At 44.7% G+C, this 15,317-nt stretch overlaps 1 protein-coding gene across 4 annotated transcripts in view; it reads right to left on the bottom strand.

Moving 5' to 3' along the window:
- Positions 1-15,317, bottom strand: part of VIT (vitrin) — a 120,447-nt gene that overhangs the window by 27,397 nt on the left and 77,733 nt on the right. The window contains exons 8-10 of one of the 4 annotated variants that reach the window (XM_032239301.1): positions 13,189-13,245; positions 4,690-4,734; positions 3,055-3,117 (exon numbers count right to left, since the gene is read on the bottom strand). In XM_032239301.1, coding sequence (XP_032095192.1) covers positions 3,055-3,117; positions 4,690-4,734; positions 13,189-13,245 — 165 coding nt within the window. The remainder of the gene's footprint in view (positions 1-3,054; positions 3,118-4,689; positions 4,735-13,188; positions 13,246-15,317) is intronic. The other 3 variants (XM_032239302.1, XM_032239303.1, XM_032239304.1) reach the window with 3 other exon arrangements.

The following is a 15,317-nucleotide window of genomic DNA, read 5'->3' as shown; positions in this document are numbered from 1 at the left end:
AGGTTATAAGAGAGGTAAAGGGATGGACAGGCTGTAAGCTCTTTTCACCCTCTCAAAACACCAAAAGAAACTAGCGAAAAGCCACACAGGCGAATAGAAATCAGTGTTTTCTTTGCTGTAGACAGGAATATCATCTCAGTATGATAAAACTGACTATTCAATGCTCATCAGAGGTTCTTATTGGGAGCTTTAGATCCCTTTGATTAGTACAAAGTGAAAATAAATTATTTAACAGTTGCAATTTAGAAGACAAACATATTTCAAAATAGAGTTCCATAGAGAAAAAAAAAAAGACAGTGAAGTTGGAAATTTCTAGGCTGGTGTATCCAAGAGGACACTGGGGCCAGCACTGCCCATTGTAGGTAAGGGGCAGTGGCCAGACAGGCCTGCACCTCTCTAATCTGCACACGACCACCCACGTCCTCTACGGTGCATTGTTGCCACGGACTGGAGTCTTTCCATTCTTCAGGAGGAGAAGCTCTGTAGGTGGAGAGGGTTGCTGTCGGTTAAAAAAAAAAGTTTAAAAATGAAAGCAATAAATGAACATGACTTGATCAAGTTTTGGGCAGAAAAACTGATGAGAAGTATTTATTGCCGAGTGCTACTGCAGAATTGTGATGAGGAGAAAAGTGATACCCGAGAATGTGTTTTATTATCATGCAGTGTTGCACTGGCAATCAAAACCAGGGAAGTAGGAGACGAGAGGGACCCGTCTGGGACTGGCTGACTTCGCTCCATCTAGAATCAGGATGTACCTTGGCTCAGCAGCAAATCTCAAAAGAAAAGCTTTACCTCCTCTCTGCCTGGGCGTTCAGTACCTACCAATTCATCCCTTTCAACTGGCTTCCTTTGTCCTTTGCTGCCCCAAACTGCCCATACCCAAGCATGATCTTGAGATGAAGACTGAAAGAGGCAAATAAAATCCAGAAGCAGAGTTTAAAGATGCCACTAAAACCTGGGGTAAAGCAGAGGAGAAGCAGAACTGCTGCACAGCTTGTCATGTTGATCCCCAAGCAAGGCCAGCTTATCTTTTTCCTGACTGGGCTTGCAGTGTGAATTGTTGCCAGCAGGTGGCAGTGGAGTTCTTTAGGGCTTGCCGCCCACTGGCACCTATGGTTTGCTCTCAGGCTCCACCCAAACCTATAGAATCAGATCTGCATTTTAACAAGATCCCCAGGTGATTCCTGTGCCAGTAACGTTTGAGAAGTACTCCTGAGGCGGGGTCTCCCTTCCAGATGTCAGCAGATTAGTTCAATATGCCTTTTGGAGTAAAAGTCTTTTTGGGGAACAACTGTTAATTAGAGTAAGGGCCAAAGGGGATTTTCTTTTAACATGAATAAAATACATGGATATTGTAGCATCTATTTTGGTTCCTCACAGGCCGTTTTTCCTCCTTGTTTTTTACATCTTGAACTGTGTTCAGGATTAACAGGTTCATCTCATAGTTAGGTCTTAAAAAGGTGAGCTGTTTCTCTATTTGCTTAATTCTTTTTACTCACTAGCTTGATGGCTGATACCAGGATACCCTTGCTCCTCTTTTAAATGACAATGGTTGCAGCTCAGGGCATGTTTCAAGGCATGTTTTAACTGAGACCTGTGGCCTTCTCATATGGAGATGAAAACATTCTGATCTGAAGATGCCAACATCAACGCCAACAGGTATAATTGGGTTATGCAACATTCAGCCTGAGCAATTTATTATGGATACAGAAGAGGTCAGAGGTTGAAAGACAAGAGAAAGTAAGATATGGTATCTATGGGAATCAATCTACCAATTTATTTAATTGCTCTAGTTTCCTTCAACATGGTACAATTTTATAGATTAATGCTTTGTGTTGTCCAATACATCAGGCCAGTGTTTCTTAACCCTGGATACATATCAGAGAAATATACATAACTCAGTTGCTTATGCAGCTTCAACAAAGACTCCTGGGATTCACTCTGGACAGTGCTTCTCAAGGGTAAATGTGTAAAGGAATCAATCATTTGCAGGTATCACATGTAGAACCACCAGGTCTGGGGTGGAGCCTGAGATTCTGCATTTCTAACAAGCTCCCTGGTGATGCTGATGCTGCTGGTCTCCAGACCACACTTTGGGTAGCAAGGTCTAGGGAGAACCTGATACAGTAGGTATGAGGCAGCAAGATATGCATCTTTAATTTTAAAAGTGTCCTCAGGTGATTCTCATATGAAGCAAGGTTGAGCCTCACTGTCCGTTGGTGGCTGACTAGCAGTAACTTCCTAGAGGAATTTGCAGGTGCTTTCTTTCCTTGCAGGCTGCTACTATACCTTTCCCATTTTCCTTGTTTTTTCTCTGGTACCTCCTTTCTGATATCCTCAGGTGGTTTCTCCTCCACCTAGTGTGGTTCTTCAGGTTTAAGTCTTCTAATTTTTTTGACTGTCTCTCCCTAAGTCACATTATCTGTTCTCACAGCCTTGGCTTCAAACCATAGCTCATCGTCTTACAACTCTCAATTTCTGACTGGGCTGTTCCTTCTGAATGTCAGATCTGGGTAGTCTTCTCTCTACCAAATCAAATGTCTTGAAGAAGATGACAGACATAAACCTGCTCCATCCCCAGTGTTCCTCACTGTAGTATCATTTACCTAGTTGCTCAACTCACCTTCAACTCCTCCCTTTCTCTCGCCTCCACCTTCAATCCTATAGATCTTTCCTTCTCTGCATCTCTTGAATCTGCCCATTTATCTTCATTTCCACTTCAAACTCCGAGCTCTGGACACCATCATTTACACTAAACCCTTGACCCTACCGACCTGCCCATCTCCTCCTTTCATCCCTCCTTGTCTTTCCATTCCATCCCATTCTTCACCCTGTTGCCATAGTGATGTTAAAAATGTTTGATCCTCTCCCCCTCATGGATATAGACAGTTTATATCCTTCAAAAGCTTCCATTTCCCCTTAGAACAAGGTGTCAGAAGAGAGGAAATAAATAGATCCATGGTAAGAGAGAGGCAGGTTTGAGTGGGAGTGAGTGGGAAGAGAGGAGTTCAGATGTCAAAGACACCGTGGGTTTCTAGTTGTCAATTAACTTACTTGGATCTCCCAGGGATACTGGCTCCGAAGACTGTGTGCTCAATTCTTCTTTTGGAACAAATCCTGGAAACAGCAGTAAAACTTTTGGTGACTTACAAGCACAGGAAGCAGCTGGCCTTACCCCAGGGAAGGAGACATAAAGGATATTCACACCCAGCTTGGGGGCTTGGCTTAAAGCTAACTGTGCTCTTGCTTACATTACCCCTATCCTGAGAAATATAATAAATTAATATTTACTTACAGCCTATTAAAACCATAGTACTCTGCTAGGGGATTTGAAATCAGGAGACTTGAGTTCGGCTCCGTTAATTTATTATTTATTCTGAGCCTTTGTTTTCTTATCTGAAAGCGTTAAGCACTTTGCCATCGTCAATTATGCCTCCGTAAAATTCTGAAAATCTTGAGGCCACAGGATGCTTCTTGCTCGAATAAACCCCTTAACTGTGCCAAGGTCCTGCAGGTCCTCAGTCAACATTTGGTGATTGAGACAATGAAGGAAGATGAGTAAGGCACAAGGAGGACAAGCTAATGAGGACCGGATATGGACTGGAGGAAGATCGCTTTTTTAAAAGTAACTCAAATAAGAGGGCTTAAAATGCAACTCCTCCCTTCCAGCTGTTTGAGACTAGAAGTAGAGGCACAAAAACGCTTCGTGCTCTCAGAAGCTGTCTGTGTGAGTTGCGTTTCAGCCTTAGGGAAGGGGGTGTCTTTAGAGCCATTTACATGGGAGGCAAGTTCATAAATATACCATTTAAAGAAATAAAGACAGTAAAAGCGAATCCCCTTAGGCCTGGAGAGACCAACGGTCTTCCTAGGCAGAGCGCACTTGCAGCGCCGGAAGTGAGTCTCCCTATTTTTAAGGCGCCCGGAAGTTCCGGCATTCCCCGGGAGTGGAGGAAGGTGCTGGGGTCTTTGCTTGTGCTTGGCTGCGGTAAGTTTTCTCCTGGCTTGTTATTTTTTCCAGTTTGCAAAGCACATGATTTCATTCTTCCATTAAAGGTCAGCTAGCTCATCCCACTTCCTCACACCATTTTAAACGTTCGCTTTGGGTGTCTAACAGCGTTTCTCAGCCAGGAGCCTGTCCCGGAAACGCCCCAAGGCTCTGCGTTGTAGGAAGGGGAGAAATACGAGTCCAGAGGCGGAGTCCTCTCCTTCACCTCCTTCCCCTACCAGTAAAACCTTCCCTCCCACGAAGAGCTGGAAGGTCGTGTTTGTTGGAGTTTCAGGCATTTAATGCAGCAGACAGCGAACAACGCTCATTCTTGTGAAGGGAAAAGCTGGGCGCCATTTTGCAAAAAAGGAAGTGGAGATGGAGGAAGTTAAAAGTGTGCTGCCAGATGGAGCGAGGGTCCAAAAGCCATTCTGAGGGTGGGAAACTAGCTCCTTTCTGGCTTTTTGTCTTCACGTTTCCTCTCTCCCTGTTGTTATCCAGTGTTGCTCCTTACCCTGGCCTCCCTAGGGAGGGAGTTTCAATGTGCCCTTTGCAGGACCCTTAAGTCAGAGGCGGGAGCCGTTAGAAATCCTAGGCTAGCCCAGCTTGGCCACTCTGCCACCAGCTGGATTATTAGACTCTCAGTTCTGTTATCCTGTGCATCTTAATCCAGGCATGGCCAAGAGGTTGGGCTGTATAATTACCTTCATCTAAAAGGACCGATCCAGGTTTCAGTAAGTCCATTTCTCCTGATTTTCAAAATTGAAAAGAAACAAACTTGTTACTTAAACCAAACCAGAAACTCTCGAGTGAATTGCCGGGATGATAGGTTTCCCAATTGTGTCCAAAAGTTCAATAAAGGAACAGAGGGCCAGAATTTTGGATGCAGCAACCTGAAATCTGTATTATTTTTTTAAAATCCGAAGCTCTTAAAGTCAAAGGCATAAACATCTTTACCAGTTTCTCTTTCATTATGCACCAAGAATCTTGGAATAATAGGAATCCTGGGATTCAAAAGGAACTAAAAGTTCATCCATTCCCAACCACCTCCCAGCCTGTTTTTACAACATCCCTGCCTGTGAGTGGCTGGCTAGTGCTTGAGTACCTCCAGAGAAAGAGGATCCTTACATATTTAACCAAAGTACAGGTAGTAGTTTCCTTCTTGCACTATTGAGACTGAATCTTTTGCCCTAAATCCTTTCCCATCCATCCATATATCCACACTTATTAAGCACTCACTATGTGCTTAATATCGTTCTAGGTACATCTGTCCCACCTGCTTGAATTCTATTCCTTGGACTACACAGAACAAATATGGCCCCTTCCGGGAACAGGAAATCCACTTATTTACTGAGATTCTGCTTCTCACTGTGTGACTCATGCAGAATAAAGGAAAGTAGCACCTGGATCTGTATGTAGTTAGATGTTTAATGGCCTTCACCACAAACCGGTGCTGATAAAGTAGAAGGGGTAGAGGGGAGGGGGAGAATCTTACCCAGTAATCTCTGATCTTTTTGGGAAAATCATGGCTGAGAGGGGCTCAGGGGCAGCACAGATGTGTCAGGAAGCCTCATAACACAGAAATGGCTGCTTCCCTTTCTTTCTGCCTCTCTCCCTCCTCCCCTCTTTTCCATGTCTCCCCTCCTCTTCCTCCCTCCCTCCCTCCCTCTGTTTCTTCCTTCTTCATCTTAGCTCAGAAGGTTGAGAGCATGATCAACTGTTTTATATCTTAAAGACTCTCAGCTTCTCTGCCAGCTGAAATTACTAACACACTGAAAAAAGGTGATATTTTTCTTTACGTGATAAAGATGGCAGGCAGTGTTGAAAGGCATTCCGTCCTTGCACATTCTGGTTTAATGGTGAGACCTGAGTTTAATCTAGTTCATTCGTTAACCAGATGTGTGACCTTGAGCTAGTCACATACCCTTTGTGAACCTTAATTTCTTTGTAAGTAACAGAAGCAGATTGGGCAAGATAGTCACCACTTTCAAAATATTTATGACAGGCTTAAACATTCTGCTTAAGAACGTTCTGCTTCTTTAGCCCTATTACTTTATCGCCACCTGCTGGTGAAAATATGCACTTTACCCTTTTCCTAAAAAAAATGTGCTGGTGGTTTCTCTCCCTTTTTGCCCAAGGCTTTCTTTTCTTTTTTCTTTTTCCGATGCACCCTTGAATGTCAGGAAGATTAGAATACTGGGTGCTCTATTACTTTATCAGGAGATAAACAGTCCTCCAACATCAGGGATTTCCAAGCCTCTTGCTCCTGTCCTAGAAGCCTGTCCTTCTGTTAATGCCACTTTTATTTTGTTTGGGACAAGTTTGAACCAAATTACATGCATCCAAAAGCCGAAGGCTGAAAAATATTTGGACAGCTGAGACTTGGTGTGTTTTGGACTCAGTAGTACTGAGAAGTAAATTTGTGAGAACATTTGTATTCTGGCATCAAGGAGGAACAGGGTGGCATCAGGAAAAAGGACGCCAGGAGCCTATCCTGGGTCTACCAAAGACCAGCTGGGGGCCTGGGGAGGGCTCACTTGCCGCCTTTCCAGTTTGCCTCCAGTTTTTCCCAGTGTAGGGCTGAGGTCAAAAAGACCTTCCCTGCACTGACAAATGGAGGAGACTCGAAGGAGGTAAACGTGTTCAGAAGCTCTCTGAAAAGTGTAAGTCACTCTTAGAAAACCAGGGAATTATTTTTATGTTTCTGTGACAATTCTTGCTTGGCCATCTCATAGATCCAGTCATGTCTAAAGGAAGTGTTGTTTCTGATACCGCATATTGTCACTTACAAGTGGGAACTGAATGATGAGAACACACGGACACATGGTGGGGAACAGCACACACTGGGGCCTGTTGGAGGGTTGGGAGGTGGGGGGAGGGAGAGCATCAGGAAGAATAGCTAATGGATGCTGGGTTTAATACCTAGGTGATTGGTTGATCTGTGCGGCAAACCATCATGGCACACATTTACTTAATGTAACAAACTTGCACATTTGGCACCTGTATTCTGAACTTAAAATACAAGTTGGAAATTAAAAAAAAAAAAAGATAGGCCGGGCGCGGTGGCTCAAACCTGTAATCGCAGCACTTTGGGAGGCCGAGGTGGGTGGATCACGAGGTCAAGAGATCGTGACCATCCTGGTCAACATGGTGAAACCCCGTCTCTACTAAAAAACTACAAAAAATTAGCTGGGCATGGTGGTGCGTGCCTGTAATCCCAGCTACTCAGGAGGCTGAGGCAGGAGAATTGCCTGAACCCAGGAGGCGGAGGTTGCGGTGAGCCGAGATCGCGCCATTGCACTCCAGCCTGGGTAACAAGAGCAAAACTCCGTCTCAAAAAAAAAAAAAAAAAAAAAGATGTATTAGTTCTGAACGATTTCTGGGGTAAAAATATAGAAGCCATTGGTGTTTATGGAGAGCTTGCTTAGTGTCAGGCACTGAGTGAGCACTTCCTACCTATTAAGTCACAGTCATCCTGTGAGTTAGGTGCGACTATGATCTCGTTTTACAGGTGAGGAAACTCATGCACATGGAATGGCAGAACAGAACTTTAAGCCTAGGCAGGCAGGCTCCAAAGCCTATACCTAACCACCATCTGTTTATCACACACCAGGAGGAGTCATCATCGCATTAGCATCTCAGGGTGCTTGGTTAGGCCACTGAAGAGCTTGGCCTGACCCAGCTACCTGCAACTCATGTTAATGTATTCAAGTCTTCCAAAGGGCCCAGAAGCATGGAATGATCTTGGTGCTGGTTCCAGCTCCTTCTATACACCTAGAAGTCACCAACACAGGAGCCAAGCAGGAGCTGCAACACATGGCACTTAGGGCGCTCACTTTTTATTAGACAGAAGCCCAAGTGGCCCTTCAGCTCCCTGGTTTCTTCCCAGTGACTCCCCTGGGGTGTAGGTTTTAGGAGGAAGTGGCTCTGAAAGGCAGCAGGCCTCTGGAGCCAGCAGAATCTCTAGGCTTCCCTTCCCTTCACCTGGCTTCATGTCCCAAGGGCTGCACTTTCCCTGGAGAGCTGCTTCTTGCTGTACTGAAGTCAGGGGCACTAAGAGGGTGGGGTGCAGCAGCTGTACCCAGGGTGTCGCCATGCTGGCAGCACACTGCCCAAGGACTCTCAGAGAAGGCTGAGGACAGTCTGGGGTCCTGGGCATAAGCCATCATGCCAACGAAGCATTGACAGTCCCAGGTTTAGAAATGGGTTACCATCTAAGCCTTTTCTCTTGGAAACAACTTTAACTCCATGGTTCAGTTTCCAGACCAGTGAAACTTCTTTGACTCAAACATAGCTCATGGTACCATGAAGACAACCAGCATAAGGATGGTTCCAAGGAAAAGCTACCGGGTTTTAACTTGACTTATCAGGAGCCCGCCTCCCCTGCCTCCTCTAAGAATACAGCAGGAGTGGCCTGCCCCAACTCCGAGAACCCTGGTAGGAAGGGTAAGGGCTGGCCATGGGGGACCCAGTGTGTAGGAGGCAGTGGCGTTGCTGATGACTCTGCAGGGGGAGAGTGTGGGACCTGGGAAGGCAAAAGCCCTAGCAGCATAATTCTAGAATTTGAAAATATTTGATTCCTGCTTGTAGTTCTAATGCATAGCACAGTGTCTGACCTATAGTAGGCTCGATAAATTAAAAAAAAATTAAACAGCAGGTCCCTTTTAGTGAGAGCTTCAGCTTAAATTGGGGGTATGTGAATTTACATCTGTGGCAGAAGGCATAGTGGGAGAGGGTGGCAGGAATCACTCATGGGTCGTACACCTGGTGTCCTGTAGAAAGGAGGATGACAGCATCGTCAGGTCCACATGTAGCTGCTTACGTCTGGGTTGATCTAAACACAAAGGAGGTGTTCAGTGGCAATCGCAGGATTTGGATGCCCCGTGTGATATGTTTTTATCAGTAACGGGAATGGAGATAGGTGGCGTGTTTATCCATTCTGTAGATGACACAAAGACTAGAAGGATGTTAACACATTAAATGACAGAATTAATACTCAGGAAGATTGCAGCTGGCTAAACAAAGGAAGGATTTAATAGAGATATGTGATTTTCCAACTTGAGCTTCAAAAACTCACTTGTTCCTAGATGGGATTTGGTGACCTGCTTCTACAGAGGTGTATGATAAAAAATCCTAGCGACTTTAGGTAGTGCAAGCTCAGTAGATGAGCCAGCGGTGAGACAAGGCTTACTGCAGATGGAACTTGGGATGTTTTAGTGGGAGCAGAGTATTTAGGACTAGAGAGGCAATTGACTGGCACACGCCTCTGGCAGCATCGTGTTCTGCGCGGGGTGCCCTGGTGTATGAATTAGTAATGGTCTATAGTGTCGTTAGAGGGTGTGCTGCCAGGTCAATGAAACACCTGTTGGAGGGATGAAAGAAATATCCTGGGAAAGATGAGATATAAAAAATAACATGAAGTCTCACTGCATGTATTTGAAAGGCTCTCAAATTGGAGATATTCCCAAAGATTCTCAGCTGCTTTATGCTCTCAAAAATTGTTAAAGACCCCAAAGACCTTCAGTTTGTATGAGTTATACCTATTAATGCTTATCATTTACAGATTACAACTGTGCATTTTCTCATTTGAAACAGAATACTAACTGGCAATTTATTTAACTATTTATTTTTACTTTTAAATTAAATGGTTTTTTTTTTTTTTTTTTTCCTTTAGACAGAGTCTCTTTCTGTCACCAGGCTGGAGTGCAGTGGCATGATCTCAGCTCACTGCAACCTCTGCCTTCTGGGTTCAAGCAGTTCTCCTGCCTCAGCCTCCCGAGTAGCTCGGACTACAGGTGCACATCACCGTGCCCAGCTACTTTTTGTATTTTTAGTAGAGACAGGGTTTCACCATGTTGGCCAGGATAGTCTTGATCTCTTGACCTTGTGATCTGCCTGCCTTGGCCTCCCAAAGTGCTGGGATTACAGGTGTGAGCCACCGTTCCCGGCCAAAATAACTGTTTTCTAAAACCAGGAGTTGCGTGAGAAGAGTGGCAGATGTCTCCAATGTCTATCATAAAAGAAGATGGGGGGAATCTGTCATCAGCTCCTGCAGTCAGTTGTGATATGTTGTTTTGTCGAAATACATGGAGAAAATCTGTCCTCACAAAGACATGTAGTCAGAGAAGGGAAGACATCACAGAATCCCTGAAAGCACGGTCTTTGGACCACACTTTGAGAACCACTGGTTTAGACGTTAGGGACAAGGAGCTGAAGTTCTGGACAGTTACATCTAACAGTGCCACCCACCAAATGAAGGGGCTGGGAATTCCCTGCCACTTGAAGTTATTCGATCTAGGGTAAAAGCCTCTGTCTGGCACACCACAAGTGATTCATTTTTAGGTGAGAAGTTAGACCAGATGTACTTTATACAATTCTTTCCAATTCCATAATCTGACGATTTTATAGCTGAGGAACTGGGCAGCCTGCCTGGTATACATCACTGCATCTGAGATGAGAGCTGGTGGAAGGATGTCTGAGACCTCCAGATGCTCTTACCTGCCTTCACTCAGGGTGTGCAAATGGCTCCCTCCCCCTGCAGGAGCCATAGTGGGGCTTCATATTTAGTCTAGGTCTGAGCACCTAGGGGGTGCTAGGAGAGTCCTGTACGTCAGGAGCACACTGAGAGTTCAGGGGAGGCTCTGAGGCACTCAGAGCAAAGCTGCAGGGATGATGGTGAGGAGAGAAGCAGCAGAAATTGGGTAGGATTTGAAGGTAAAAAGGAAGCTAGGGGCCAGGCACAGTGACTCACGCCTGTAATCCCCGGGCACACTGACTCACTTTGGGAGGCCAAGGCAGGTAGATCACCAGCTCAAGGGATGGAGACCATCCTGGCCAACATGGTGAAACCCTGTCTCTACTAAAAAATACAAAAATTAGCCGGGTATGGTGGTGCATGCCTGTAGTCCCAGCTACTCGGGAGGCTGAGGCAGGAGAATTGCTTGAATCCAGGAAGCAGAGGTTGCAGTGAGCTGAGATCATGCCACTGCACGCACTCCAGCCTCGAGACAGAGTGAGACTCTTGTCTAAAAAGAAAAGAAAAAAAGAGGCTAGGAACATCTGTGTGGGTCAAGATAGAGTGGAATTATTGGGAACATGAAGAAGAATGGAGAAGAAACAGAAAGTCCCAGAGCTATATAGAACTGGAAGACGGTAACCTTAGAAAAAAGGGAATGAAGCCAAATGCATTCAGCAGAATACAACCTTGAAACAAACCAAACATTGTCACGCAGTAAAAAATCAAAGATGCAAATCAGGTAATGTGCCTCCTTGCCAACCATCCCCCATACTGTATCCAAATCACAGGCTATGTCTGGGTATCTGTGCTGTATCCTGGAGGCCAGTCTGAGGATAGGCTTGGCAGGTGCATAGGCTGCTTAGTAGGGGAACCTCTTGAAGGGACATAAAGTAATGACAGCCCTTGGGTGTCTTTGTTGACAAAGATTTTCGCTTTGACGCACTGAAAACAGATCAATCAAAGAGATATTTTCTCGAGGTTAAAATGTCTTAGCATGCCCCTAAACTCTGGTGACCTGAAGTTGAGCTGCAGAGGCCAAGATCAAGTGTGTGGGGAGGCCCTTGTGTTTGCAAAGTGCCACAGAGCAAATTCCCAGGGAGCAGGGATGGTAAGCAGCTGGCAGCTTACCCAGGCTGGCATCTGCTCCAACAGGTTTCTGGAAGGTAGCTCCTGAAGGATCTTGCCTTTGGATACCCGAGGGGATTACACAGGGTCAGCTGACTTACAGACACCCAGCAGGTGCTTTCTTTCCTTATTTTGCCCGCTAGTGAAAATTACATGAGTTCAGATTTTCCTTGGAAGTCATCTGAGCTCTCTGTGCCTGGCTGTACTTTTGGGGGTTGCAGAGGAGGCAAAAATCTTGACCAAGGGGACAAGAGGAAACAGTGCCCCATGGCTTGGCCTCCTGAAGAGTCCCATGAGTCTGTTGAGGCCTAAGATGGTCTCGGAGTCCTTGCCCTGGGATTCTTAAGCCGTTTTGTCCAGGACAACAGCACGTGCATTGGCAAAGGTGCAATTGTGAAGCTGACAGAAGCTGCCCACCCCGACCAGGGGAGCCAATGGGGCCGCTGCCCCTATCCAGTAGCAAGCAAAACAGAACCCACAGTTTCTTTCTTTCTTTTTTTTTTTTTTTTTTTGAGGTGGTGTCTTGCTCTGTCACCCAGGCTGGAGTGCAGTGATGTGATCTCAGCTCACTGCAACCTCCACCTCTTGGGTTCAAGCAATTCCCTGCCTTAGCCTCCCGAGTAGCTGGGACTACTACAGGTGCCCGCCACCCCGCCCAGCTAATTTTTGTATTTTTAGTAGAGATGGGGTTTCACCATGTTGGCCAGGCTGGTCTTGAACACCTGACCTCATGATCTACCCGCCTTGGCCTCCCAAAGTGCTGGAATTATAGGCGTGATCCACCACCAGGCCCAGAATCCACAGTTTCTAAGAACTATGGAGGGTGGACAAGTATCCCCCAGCAGGGGGAAGACCAGAACACCCCTGCACTGCAGGTCCTGGCTTCTGATCCCAGTGCCATGTGGCTTCAGAAGGAATGGTATACTTTCATCAAGTCTTATCAGCTCATGGACCGGGCTGTGGGTAGAGTTTGTGGAAACCATCAAACCCTGCTAGATTTTTCCTTTCTTATCTGCAGGCCTTCACAGTGCCACAGATAAGAGAATTTGCTGAATTCCTAGGTCTTCAGCCAAACCGTTAAGGGGCGTACAGAATGAAGAAAGCCAGGGGCATCTCAGAATTCATAGGTGAACTCCTGGGGGAGAGGGTATGTATCTCTATCCCTGGTGGCATTAGAAATACTCAGGCAAAAAAGAGAAAAAAAGGCTCTTTCCTGGTAGACGATATAAATTGGCCTCACTGTTTTACCTTAGTTCCTCAAGAGTAAGCCCTGGAGAGCATCCCTTTTCAGGTCTCTAAGAGCAGTTATTGAATCCTGAGACATCTCTATGGCAGCCTCTACCACATGGCTTCCGGGGAATGGAGAGTGCGAAAGGGCTTTGCTTACTTAAAGACTTCCTTACATGTTTTCTTACAAGTCAGGCCTTATCTTCTATTTGCCTAAGTGGTTTAATAGTCTTTGTCCAAATCTAAATTTAAATGGCAAAAATGTGGCAAGAGGAACCCCATGTAAACAAGCTTAACTTTCATCAGTGGCTGGAAAGGGAGTTCAGGGTCTCACCTGGATTGGCTCCGGGCCTGTTTTGGCTGCTTGTATAGGTGGTAGTGGACCAGAGATCTGTAAGAACATTTGATTGGTCAGAGCATGAATTTAATTTTATTTATTTATGAGTCGGAGCTCTATGCCCAGAGCTGGAGTACAGTAGCGTGATCTCATCTCACTGCAGCCTTTAGGTTCAAGTGATTCTCGGGCCTCAGCCTCCCGAGTGGCTGGGATTATAAATGCATACTACCAGGCTCGGTTAATTAAAATAAATTTTTTTAGTAGAAATGAGGTTTCACCATGTTGGCCAGGCTGGTCTTGAACACCTGACCTCAAGTGATGTGCCCACCTAGGCCTCCCAAAGCATAAGCCACTGTGCCCGGCAATGAATTTTAATCTAACTGTTCTTATTCTTTCCATGATCCAACCTAGCAAGACATTACCAAGGTCGGAAACAAGTTGAAGCTCTGTCTTTGGGCAGTCTGAACCTGCCTTGAGAGAGGCATTCAAATGGAAAAAAAAAAAAACGGATTTTAACTTAAAACACTAACTAAAAACTACAGGTAATAATAACCTTTGTATTTCACAATTATCAAAGTATCTTTTACTCAAATGTCATATTTCTTTACACGTCATTATTCTTATAATAATTTTCAACTGTGCCACTCATGGGCAAGTTGAAGTAATCTTTCAGTAGAAATGTCACTTAACATTTAGCAATTTGCTAAGCTGCGTTAACATGGTATTGATGCAAATAGCATTAGCTTTCCGTCATTTTTAGAGGTACACAATGGGTTATCCTTAATTACTATGTGAGAGAAGCAAACACACTTCAGCATTCATTATTTATTAGGCAATTTTTCTAAAGCAAGATTTTAAAAGGGACAAGGGAGATAGAGCATTCTGTTAGAGAAATGCAAAGCCTTGGGGGAGGGGAAAGAGAGGCACGTAAAATCCAGCTGAGGGAAAGAACCAAGTCTCATAGAGGGGAAGAGGCAAGAGGGCATGGAAGAAAATATCAATTTCTCTTAGAAATGGATCTATCCAAAATCAGCTTTTGACCCTTTTTGTCTTTGTTTCAATTGTTTGACAAACTCAAAGTAGGTTTTTTTTTTTTTTTTTTTTTAATTTTTATTTGTTTTTAAGGCTCTTACTCTGTCCCCCAGGCTGGGGTACAGTGATGTGATCATAGCTTACTGCAGCCTTGAGCTCCTGGGCTCAAGTGATCCTCCTGCCTCAGCCTCCTGAGTAGCTGGGACTACAAGTGCACGTCACCATGCCCTTCTAAGTTTTTAAAATTTTTATAGGACGAGGTCTTGCTCTGTTGCCCAGGCTGGTCTTGAATTCCTGACCTCAAGTGATTCTCTTGCTTGGCCTCCCAAAGTGTTAGAACTGGGGAGGGATGAGTCACCATGCCCATCCTCAAAGTAGCCTTATTTTGTGTTTAATTATACAGATAACATAGGCTTACTGTAAAAATAACATGACATACTCTGCATAGTAAGCAATCACCTTTTGTCCTATAGCCAGTAGTTACTGGTATACAATTTTGGCATACAGAGCTGTATCCCTTTTTCTGTGGGATGTACATGCTCTCATGTCCAACACACAATTGCAAAAATGAGATTGGTTCCCTTGCTGTTTTGTAGGCTGCTATTTTGACTGAACGATCTGCCCCAGGCCAATTCTGTCATGTCACTAAGCGCACATATTTCTCGACATTTTACTAGCTGTATAGTAACTTCTTTAACTGTTCTTCTAGTGATAAACAAATCATCTCCTTTAAAAAATTCTGAGCAGCATCTGTGTTCATGCTTCTTCTCACCCCTGGTTGATAATTACCTTAGGATATATTCCTGGAAGTGTGAATGCTGGGTCATTTCTCCACACTCACACCCAAACTGTATATTATCAATTTCCAATGCGAGTTGGTGAGAAATGGTATTTTGTTGTATATATTGCACTTATTTGATTCTTGGTGAAGCTGAACATCTTTATAATTTTTTTTTTTTTTTTTTTTGGCCATTTGTAGTTCTTCTGTAGCTTGCCTGGCTGTGAACTTTCCCCATCTTTCTTTTGGAATATTTGTCTTTTTCTTGCTATTCATAAGACTGGATTTTAGGAAATGCCTTCTCCAGATAAGGGAG

The sequence above is a fragment of the Sapajus apella genome, unplaced genomic scaffold (assembly GCF_009761245.1).
Source record: "Sapajus apella isolate SASKATOON/1434 unplaced genomic scaffold, GSC_monkey_1.0 scaffold44, whole genome shotgun sequence".
In the NCBI taxonomy this organism is placed as follows: Eukaryota; Metazoa; Chordata; class Mammalia; order Primates; family Cebidae; genus Sapajus; species Sapajus apella.
This window is presented reverse-complemented; position numbering and strand designations above follow the sequence as displayed.